The sequence below is a fragment of the Orcinus orca genome, chromosome 13, assembly GCF_937001465.1.
Source record: "Orcinus orca chromosome 13, mOrcOrc1.1, whole genome shotgun sequence".
Taxonomy (NCBI): Eukaryota; Metazoa; Chordata; class Mammalia; order Artiodactyla; family Delphinidae; genus Orcinus; species Orcinus orca.
The window spans coordinates 32,258,475-32,269,500 of NC_064571.1; the positions used below are offsets into that span (position 1 = coordinate 32,258,475).

At 44.8% G+C, this 11,026-nt stretch overlaps 2 protein-coding genes across 5 annotated transcripts; one reads left to right on the forward strand and one right to left on the reverse strand.

Annotated features, from left to right (window-relative positions):
- Nucleotides 1-4,599: 4,599 nt before the first annotated feature.
- FAM136A (family with sequence similarity 136 member A) lies at nt 4,600-10,519 on the forward strand. 4 transcript variants are annotated; one of them, XM_049695733.1, is made up of 4 exons: nt 4,663-4,814; nt 5,520-5,639; nt 5,738-5,878; nt 8,916-10,519. In XM_049695733.1, the coding sequence occupies exons 3-4, from the start codon at nt 5,744-5,746 to the stop codon at nt 9,102-9,104; spliced, it is 324 nt and encodes a 107-aa protein (XP_049551690.1). In that variant the 5' UTR covers nt 4,663-4,814; nt 5,520-5,639; nt 5,738-5,743; the 3' UTR covers nt 9,105-10,519. The 4 variants fall into 4 exon arrangements, with proteins under 4 accessions (XP_049551687.1, XP_049551690.1, XP_049551689.1 ...); XM_049695732.1 differs by having other exon boundaries at nt 4,679-4,814; nt 5,460-5,639; XM_049695730.1 differs by lacking the exon at nt 5,520-5,639 and having other exon boundaries at nt 4,600-4,814.
- Nucleotides 7,098-7,884, reverse strand: LOC117195590 (non-histone chromosomal protein HMG-14-like). Its single transcript, XM_033400447.2, has one exon. It carries the CDS (start codon nt 7,882-7,884, stop codon nt 7,579-7,581), a length of 306 nt encoding a protein of 101 aa, XP_033256338.1. The 3' UTR covers nt 7,098-7,578.
- Nucleotides 10,520-11,026: the final 507 nt, after the last annotated feature.

The window sequence follows — 11,026 nt, forward strand, 5'->3', positions numbered from 1 at the left end:
TAACTAGCTTTAGTCCGGGCTCAAGTTAAAGCTTTTCCTGACACCTCCCCTTAATGGAAGACCATCCTGAGTTTGAAAAAAGAGTTGTTGGAAGGGACCACCATGTGTAACTACTCATCTAGTAAAATCAAAGTTGCCTTGATTCTGTACAAGTAAAGCAAAACCAAAATTCACACTGGATGCTGAGACTGCTATAAGGATGAAATATCATTCATAACCTTGAGCAAAACAACCTCATTGTTCTAAAGCTGTGCTGTCCAATAGAACTTTCTGCGGTGATAGAAACACTCTATGCCTATATACTCTATTCACATTTGCCTAGTGAACACTTGAACTGTGGCTAATGTGACCAAGAAGCTGAATTTTAAAAATTTATTTTAATTTAAATTCAAATAACCACACATGGCCAGTGGTTATCTAGATAGCCTATTTACAATAAACAAATCTTTGAGGGACTTCCCTGGTGGCACAGTGGTTAAGAATCCGCCTACTAATGCAGGGGACATGGGTTCGATCCCTGGTCCTGGAAGATCCCACATGCTGCAGAGCAACTAAGCCCGTGCGCCACAACTACTGAGCCTGTGCTCTAGAGCCCGCGAGCCACAGCTGCTGAGCCCACGTGCCACAACTACTGAAGCCTGTGCGCCGAGAGTTCGTGCTCCTCAACAAGAGAAGCCACCGCAATAAAAAAGCCTGCGCACCACAAAGGAGAGTATTCCTGAAGACAGGAATAAAAACACAGACCTACTAGAGAATGGACTTGAGGATATGGGGAGGGGGGAAGGGTAAGCTGTGACAAAGCGAGAGAGAGGCATGGACATATATACACTACCAAACGTAAGGTAGATAGCTAGTGGGAAGCAGCCGCATAGCACAGGGAGATCAGCTCGGTGCTTTGTGACCGCCTGGAGGGGTGGGATAGGGAAGGTGGGAGGGAGGGAGACGCAAGAGGGAAGAGATATGGGAACATATGTATATGTGTAACTGATTCACTTTGTTATAAAGCAGAAACTAACACACCAAAAAAAAAAAAAAAGAGGGAAGTTTTTTTTTTAAAAAAAAGAATACCTTCATGATCTTGGAGTTGAGAAAAAATTTTTAAAGATGACACAAAAGAAATTAACTATAAAGGGGAAAATTATAAATAAGACTAAATTCAAGTTAAGGACTTCTTCCAATTTTAAAGTGGAAAGGCAAGTCACCAAATAGGAGAAAATATTTATAACACCTATAACTGACAAAAAGCCCATTACAAAAATATATAAATATATTCTACAAACCAAGAAGTAAAAGGCCACTCAATCGGAAGATGTGCAAAAGATTTAAACAGGGTCAATTGTAGTAGCCCAGGCAAATAATAATAATATTAATAATGATGGTGGCTTTATCTAGGGTGATAACAGTAGGGTAGAGAGATGTGAATAGATTCAAGAGATATTTACATGGTAGAATATTTATAATCATAAAACATTTGCTTTATTTTATGTTTAATTTTATTTATATATATATATATATATAACTGTTCAATCAAAGCTTCAAATGTATTTTAATAAAAATTTCTGTGACTTCCCAAAAGTTAAATTCCTCATTCTACAGAAGGTGGTATTCTTTGTGTGAGAGTTTTCTTTTCCTCAGCAGCCTTGTTAACCTACCAAGGAATAGAATATCATGACTAGAAAGTGATAACATAAGAATTGTTTTTTGAATTATCAGTTTGATGCATAGAGGTTCATCCAGAGCTCTTTTTTTTGTTTTTTTGTTTTTTTTGCAGTACGTGTGCCTCTCACTGTTGTGGCCTTTCCTGTTGCGGAGCACAGGCTCCAGACACGCAGGCTCGGCGGCCATGGCTCACGGGACCAGCCACTCCGCGGCATGTGGGATCTTTCCGGACCGGGGCACGAACCCGTGTCCCCTGCATCAGCAGGCGGACTCTCAACCACTGCGCCACCAGGGAAGTCTCCGGAGCTCTTTAACCTAGGTTGGCCAAAGGGGTTTCTGGCTGTCACCCATTGCTAACGTGAAGTTCAGTCAAGGTGACAGCAATGAGCAAATTTCACTTCCTCCTATCATCCCAAGGTCCCAGGGCCCCCTTTATCCCACCCATATCTGAATGTAAGAAAGAGTCTTGGCCTATCGATTGCCATTGTTTTTCTCTGGCAGAGTGGCTGGGAGTATTTCGGACGCTGTTGGGCCACAACCAGGGTCTGAGAGCAGAGCGTCACATGCAGGGGAGGTAGAAAGGGAATCAAGATTATACAACTGACCATCCAGGACCCTGAAAGGGCTCAGACTTGTTTCCAGTGAGTCAACCAAGACTGGGCCACACAAGATCTCGAATCCTGAAACCTCGTTTCCTACTCCCAGAGCACCAGGAAAATAACACAAAGAAGGTATCTGAGCTTCCTAAAATGAGATTAAACTGCTTCCACCATGTAGGTTTCCAAAGCCAAATGAAGTCAGGAATCATTTTTCATAAATATACTAAAGAACCATTCATTTCATATACACAAACTAGTAAGGCTGCATTACTCAAGGACTTTTAAATTCATTTTAGTGTGATTAACTGGGCTCCTAAAAGTAGGACTTGTTGGAGAGATTCAATCGGACATTTTAGAAATAAGGGGGAAAGGTGAGATATTTCAGATTGTTCTATAACAAAGAAAGTAAGAACTCTCCATAGAATATGGAAACATAAGTATAAACATTGTCAGTCATAACAGAGATTTCCTACTTCACAGTAGGAAAGTTAGCTTATGCAGGTTGGAAGTCTAGCTCCACCGATTCTAGCTTCTAAATATGCAACCTTTGGCAAATGGCTTCACCTCCCTAGATCTCAGTTTTCTGCCCTAAGCAGGAGAAAAGTGGATAATAAATTTCTCACTTCATAGGATTGTTGTGGGTATTAAATGAGATAACCCATATAAAGAACTTAAAACAAAGGCTGGCACATTCAGTAATAGCTGGGGTCATTCTAATTCCAGAGGCTGCTGGTAGCCGCCTCTAGACTGGCTTGAAGTGTAAGGGATGTTTCAGATGCTGAACAGTGGTTTCCAGGAAGTTACCAGCCCCTGGGCTAGAGAAGGGCCTGATGCTTGAAGTCTTTGGGCTGAGTCAAGCGGCCCACTGCCCTCAAACCAGAGTTCTGCTGCCATCTAGTGTCCGGTGGCAGCAAATGCCTAAATTCCAAAGTCAAGGTCCCTTTCCTTGTGTCCCTCACTCTCTACTCCAGGTTCCAAGTCAGCAAAACCACTTGGCTTCCCCAAAACTTCACGCTGTTTCACAGTCTGTTTTGTTCAGGCAGCTTCCCGTGCCTGGTATGGCATTCTCTTCACCGTCTCGTGTGCCAGGCAAAAACACCCACTTGTCATATCCTCTAAGGAAGCTTTCCTGAGACACTTGGACTGCTCACTTTCTTCTTGCCAGCCGCCGTCACCCCGTATTAGCACATCTCTTCCAACACTACCTGTCTGCCCCCTTCACCCTCACCAAGGCTCCCCTGTGGACCCTCGCCCCTACCACAGTGCCTTGTGCCTAGCACGCACCAGCTACAGTTGTCCCTTGGTATCCGCGGGGGGTTGGTTACAGGACCCACTAAAAGTCCTGACACCGACACTCAAGTACCATAGTCGGCCCTCCATATCTGCGGATGCGGAACCCAGGGATACCGAGGGACGACTGCATGTGTTTAATCAATGAATACATAGGACAGTAAAGTTGGAGGTGGAGTTGGGCATTCCTGATAGAACTGCCAGGAGCTCAGAAACAGCCCACTGTTACTGGCGTATAAATGCTTCATTGTCGATTGAATATCTGTAGCCCCTGCGTTGCTCCTTTGAGGTTAATAATTTCTCATTAGAAATAAATGCATAAACATACATCTACCAACAATCCAACAGTTCCACTTCTAGAGATTTACCCAAGAGAAATGGACATCTACGTCTACAAAAGACTTGCTCAAGGATGTTCATAGTCACCACTTTATTCAGAATAGCTAATAACTGGGAAAGACCCAAATGTCCATCAACAGAGGAATGGAAAAACAAATTTCTGTATGTCCATTCAATGGAATACTATTCAGCAGCAAAAAGGAACTGAAGATAAGGCTCAATCTCAAAAGCGTTATGTTAGGTCAAGAAGCCAAACCCCCCAAAAAAGTACATAGGAATGATTTATAAATTCTAGAAAGAGAAAGTGTAATCTGTCGTGATAGAAAGCGGATCAGTGGTTGCCTGGGGTCTGGAGTGGGGAGATAGGTAGGGAATGGGCGGGGATTGACTGGGAAAGGGCAAGGTTTGTTAAAACACACCAAGGTATTTACATCTAAGATCTGCGCACTTATCTGTTATGTTAATTATATTAAATATTTTTTCCCTTTTTTCAGCAGAGACTGGCACAACATTGTAAATACTTCAATTTTAAAAAATAAATACATAAGAGGGACGGAGGGAGGTAGAGGGAAAAATGCAGTCTCGGCGCTTGCACTGCCGGCGGCGGTGGGCGGACCAGGTGAAGAAGGCCGAGAGGTGGGCGGGGACTACGGGTGGGGGCCGGAGAGCGCGGGCAGAAGGTAGCCGCCGGACATGCAGTTGCTCCTCTAGGACGCTAGGAGACGGCGTGGGCCCGGAAAGGGCTCGCCGCGGTGACCCGGGAAGAGGCGGCGAGGGGGCGGGCTCGTGCCCGGGAGTCCATGTGGGCGCCGGCGCGGCACGGAGCAGCGCCGTGTCGCCATGGCGGAGCTGCAGCAGCTCCGGGTGCAGGAGGCGGTGGACTCTATGGTGAAGAGTCTGGAGAGAGAGAACATCCGGAAGATGCAGGTAGCGGGTCGGGGCCCACCCGGGGGAAGCCAAGGCGGTCCGGGATTCCTGGCCCCTTCCCGCAGCCGTCGCACGATCCCCAGCGCCACTGCCTCCCTCCCCGCAGACCCGGGTCGGGGTGTCCCTGGGGTCGTCGCGGCGTGCTCGGAAACTCGGCTCACCCTCAGACAGAACTTCTGGAGCTTCGGCTGAGCGGATGAAATCTGTGCTCCCTCGCCATGCGCAATGCCGTCTGCCCCCAAGGCCAGGCCGGGGGAGAGGGTGTCCCCGGGGCAGGGTTAAGAAGCCCCTGGTGTAAGATGGTCAGCCTCCCCGACCTTCCCCACTTGCGCGGCCCCTTCTGCAGGTGAGCAGCCAGAGGCCCGGAAAGAGCACAGCCAGGGTGAAAGACCGGAAAGGGGACTGCGCTCGGCCTCCTCAATGGCCAGGTCATGCCCGGTTCTGTTGCACCGAACCTGGCACCACACAGCGCTGGCTTATGTGCTGTTCCGCTTTCATCTCCTAAATGTTTTGTGGCTGCTGGTCCAGCTTCCCTAACCGGATTGTGGGTTTCCCTTGTAAAGGTGCCCCTGGAGTCAGTGGACCAGTTGCTCCCTGGTGGAATGTAGGTTACTAGATTGCTGACCTCTGAACCCTGTGGTTTAGGCACCAGGTTTTCAGAGCTTGGCTTCGTCTGACCCTCCACCACCTTCCCTGTCCACCCAGCCTTCGATTCAACAAGTGCCAATGAGCTAGCGGCAAGGAGGCTGTGAAACACTGCGCTAGGCACCGAGGATAATGTTCCTGTTCGTGGTTTTAAGGTCCTGATGTCTATTCTAAGGAGAGGTGCGGGTATGATGCTTCTCCTAGCCTCTGTTGCACTCCGTGGTCATCTCTGTCCCGGAGGCTTTACTACCTAACCTTCCTCTGCCCTCCCCCCACAGGGCCTCATGTTCCGGTGCAGCGCCGGCTGTTGTGAGGACAGCCAGGCGTCCATGCAGCAAGTGCACCAGTGCATTGAGCGCTGCCATGCACCTCTGGCTCAAGCCCAGGCCCTGGTGACCAACGAGTTGGAGAAGTTCCAGGTGAGGAATTCCAAACAGATGACTCTAGCCCTTGATGTTGCTCTTTTGCAGATGAGAAGCATTTGTTCAAAACTCTTAGCTTTAGTGTCTTGGTTCTGTGTTAACATTTGTGACAGTCCTATGGCCAACTACTCTTTACACAGTTTCAAATTTTGGAAAAAGTCCAGGAGATTGAGTGCTGTAAAAATTTCCCATAGAAACAATGTAAAAGGGAGTTAACCAAGGGAGTTCATGACCAAGAGCCTTATGTTTTTTTCCCCATAAATATCAAATACATATGTATACTGTACAGTATAAAGCTTTCTAAAACATATTAATTCATTCTTACAACAGCAGAATCCCCAGGAAAGTGGAATGGGCCAGTCTTTAAACCATACAGATTAGAACAAGATCCTGCCGTCATTTTGTGGATATACCCACCCAGGATGCTCCTACTTGCTACACCCAGGGGGCAGCTCCTGTGTCACTAAAGAGCGGCCATTTATATGAAGAATTATTATTGTTGACTCACCGATGCCTGACTCACAAGCCTCTATGAGGTCACTAAGAGCCCCCGAACAGTATCCCTCTCTGGAGGTATCCACAACTTCCTTTTACTCCCTTCCTCTGGATATACTTTCCTGGAACTTGGGGAAGCAGGGCCCACCTCTGAACCAGTTTTCATAGCCTGGGATTCTGTTCAAATGGAAAAATTATATCTAATGTGGTACATTTTTACATTCTGTATAAAATTCTTCAAAATTACTGACACTATAAAAGAATAACTTCTCCAAGATCATGGAACTTCAGGGGGTTTCTTTGTGTTTGACACCTTATTTTACAGATAGGGTCTTTCAAAATTTGATTCTTGAATTACTGTACAACTTTCTTCTTCCATTCACTTTTTTTTCTTTCATAATTGAGATTTTATTGGTTGTTTTGAGGATCAGTACACAGACATTGCAATTTGTACACAATTCTCAACATACGTACCAAAAACCTAAAAAATCATGTAGTTGGTGATTCTTTTCTGAACAGTTATTCCAGTGACTTTCCAGCTTAAAATTTGGGGGCAAATTTTCCTTCACAGGATATCAAGTACCAATATCTTCAAATATTGATATGCTGTTACATCGTAAGTCCCACTAATTCACAATTTAATATCACATACACTACATACGCAAATTGTCAGTCGTTCACAGCACATTAACGGTTACTAGAAGAACTGGACTACCATGACCAAAGATGTTACAGAGTGCACAGTATTCTGCCCAGGAGAGCCAAGATCAAGGGGTGAGTGGTTTGCTTTAGGAAACAATTCTACCAAAAACAACGTGGGAAGAGAAGTAATTTAAAGTGTTTAAGACATTAAATGCACAAGTGACTCCAAACTGCCGTTTAGTATGCTTTGTATTATAGGATATAAAAGCTACCCTCCATCTGTGGAATGTTAAGCTGACACCCAAGGCAATCAAAGCCTCCCATATTTAATATCCCACTATTTTCTGGTTGTACCAAAAAATAAACAACTAGCAAATGATTTCACCTCTGAAAAAAAAGCATTTACACTTAAAAAATGGGATGAGGTGGGATTCCTTCCTTTTTAAAAATGTTTCTAGAGCTACTAAAAAACTTGCATTTACAAAATAGTTGATAAAAATATTCCTTTGGATTGTACAAGAAGGGAAACAGGGACCCCTGATAGGACCAGGTGTGTGATATTAATCAGACTTGGCTTCTTTCTCTCCTGCTTCATCAGAAGCTGGGCTCTCCTCATTTTTAGTTTCTCCATTTTCTGCAGGTAAGTCTTCTTTAGCCTCTTGGTGAGCCACTTCAGCCTGTTTTCCCTTTGCTCCCCTTTTCCCTTTTGTTTGCACTTTTTTGTCGGAAGATTTATCCCTTCCTGCCGCCTTTTTTGGCTTCGTTTCCACTTTTGCAGGAGCCGGTTTAGCTGACAACCTCGCCGATCTCCTCTTGGGCTCCTCCTTCGCCGCTCCCTTGGCGGAGCTGACCTTCCTCTTAGGCATCGTCGCGGCGGGGCGGGCGCGCGCCGAGAGCCTTCGCGAAGCTGGGTTGCCTGGCCGCTGCCGCTCCCGCCACCCGAGCTGCTGGGACCCCTTCCATTCACTTTTCACTGCTCCAATCAGACTTACTTTTCCACTGTGCCAGAACCACTCTTGCCACTCCCTTCCATGGGAGTGGTCATTTCTCATTCTTCATCTTACTCAACCTACCTGCATCATTGACACAGTGGATTACTCTCCCCCTCCTTAAAAATCTGTACTCAGTTGGCCACCAGGATAGGATGGCTCACTCTCCTGGTTTTCCACCTCTCTCCCTCTCTCCTTTCTTGTTCTCATTTACTGTTTTTTTCCCTCTCCAACCTCTGAAGAGCACTGGAGTGCCCAGGGCTGTCCTTGGATCTTTTTTCTTTTCAATCTAGTTCTCTAGTCTCATAGCAAATATCATCTATATGCTGACAACACCTACATTCATATCTTTAGACCAGCTTTACTCCTGATCTCCAGATTCATGTATCCAACTGTTTCCCCCAACATCTCCACTTATTTATTTTGTTTGTCTCTCTCCCCTCACTGGAATATCAGTTCAATGAAGGCAAGAACTTTATCTGTTTTACTCATTGCTGTATTCCCCAACATTAGAAGAGTCCCTAGCACATAGTAGATGCTCAATAAATATTCGTGGAATTGAGTATTTTTCTGTAGCAAGTACAGACCTTATAAAATCAAGGTGTTTGAAAGTCTATAGTTGAGTAACATTAGCCTCTAGTTCCTTCTCACCTCCTGGAAGGGGCTTCTGTACAATTTATTCTATTATTCACCTGCTTTCTAGTGACGCTTTCCCTGGGCCCTCGTGGTGCCACCCTCTGTTTCAATCAGGACAATCCTGGTTAATTGCACGATAGTGTCACTTAATTGATCAAGATAACCCACGTAATACGTAGAAAAATACGTAGCACAGAGCCTGGCACGTGACAGGCATTTGGTAAATAAAGGCCAGCCTTTCAGTTCCTCTACCCTTTTCCCTCTTGCCGCAGGACCGCCTGGCCCGGTGCACTATGCATTGCAACGACAAAGCCAAAGATTCAATTGATGCAGGAAGTAAAGAGCTTCAGGTGAAGCGGCAGCTGGAGAGTTGCGTGACCACGTGTGTGGATGACCACATGAACCTCATCCCAACCATGACCAAGAAGATGAAGGAGTCTCTCTCATCCATTGGGAAGTAGATGTCTGCTATTGGCCGTCGGGGCTGAAGGCAGGAGTCTATTTAAGAAGAGAAATGGGGATTTGGGTTTTCTAAGGAAGGTTTATGAATGAGGAAATTAAGGATGGCAGCAAGTTTAAGGCCTATATCACTTGCCTCTGGACACTGGTTCCTTTGTGTTTGAAACCTAGAAAGTGAAAAAACCTGGTGCTAAAATTGGGGTCAGAGATAGCACAGGAGAGTTTTTGTGATCCTGAATTTCACGTGGCAAGCGCTTATCCTGGCAACAGGGAGTCTCCCTTGTACCAAACCACAGCCCTCCAAGGTACCAGATTCTCTTAGTACACAGATACCAACAGGCTGGCAGGTTCATCTGACCTGCTTATGAGCTGGTGGAGTGTGAGGAGAGGTGTTTCTGTTTGTTGCCAACCTCCTGTTTACCAGAAGGATCACTACAACGTTTCCACCAAACTGGAAATAAAGCAAAATCCATGAGGTCACTAATTTAGAAGGGGAAAGGGGGCTTCTGGGGATTTGTTTTGCGTGGTTTTGTTTTATATACAAGGGCATGAAGCTACTTTAAGATGTAGAGTTGGGAGAGGTAGTTTCGATAAAAACTTTGAAAGGGTCCTTGCGGATATTCATTTCTGGCCGTCAGGACGTGGATGCGCATTTCTTAAAATTCTCACACATGACATCTTTCAGCCTGGAGACCCTGCAAAAATATAAGAAGCGCTATCACACTGGTAGGGGAAGCAAACCTTCCCTCTGACTGGCAGCCATGATGAGCCCTGAGGCTGTCAGCAGCAGAGTCAGCCGAGTGACAAGACAATCTTGCAGTGACACTCACCCTTGAAGGGAAAGGGGATTTTGATTGTGCTATATGCTAGTATTCAAGAATGAACAGTGAAAGAGGATTTGTTAGCTGCTTAATTAAGAGAGTTATGAAGTACTGGCTTTGGAAAAATCTGGTTTTCATAAAACAAAATAGAATGAAAGCCTACACCCAGTATTGCTTACTTTGCCCCCTGTGATAACAGAGCTCTGTTGAAACAATCCCTTGGCAACACGAAGGTCAAAGGAGAAAAAGTAAGCAACTCGGGCAAGCTGTGACTCCTTTAGAGCAAAAAACGGGACAGCCCTCCGTTACCAAATACTACTTTTGCGACATGCGTTGTTCTTGCCCCAGTTCTGGCACCTTATAGTTTTATTAAGGACCTTGTGTTTTTACCAACTTATTACTTGAAATGATAATATAGCCTGTCTGTTTGCTGTTTCAAGACTGTGATATATTTTCCTAGTGGTTTGGTTTTAAAAATACATAAGACTTAATTTTTCTTCCACTATTGTGTTTCTTTCCTTATATCTGGCCAGTGAATATATAACTTTGTCAGGATGCTTCTCTTTGTAATGTGTGAAATAAATTTAAGAGGTCCAGGGGAGTGAAAATTAGCTATATGTTATGGTTCGGATGCTTGTAAAGGGGAAGAACTTTGAGGGCATGCTAGGGCACTACAAATTGAAGTCTGTTAATGTAAAAAGACAGAAACTATAAGGCTGAAAAAGAAATTCAATATCCACATCAGGTCTCTAGCTTCAACTAAACACAACAAAAACTGGAAAAGACAGGCAGTTATGACCCCTCTAAAGAAAATGCAATGCCTGGGATTTTGAGTACCAAGAGAGTACAAAATAGATGATGAGTTTAAGACTTTACTATCACTGGTATTTAAATAGAGTCATTCCTGAACATGAGGAATGAACTGAATCTTGTAGAACCATCCCCTACGTAAAATCACTAATGCTTTTCTATTTTGGCCTAAGTCTTCTATAATCCCAATTGTATCTGATTCGTAAATGTAGATGCACTTATTTTGGATAACTTAACTAGGAACAAGTCAGAGACCACTGTTTACACCTACACTCTTGACTTGAAAATCAATA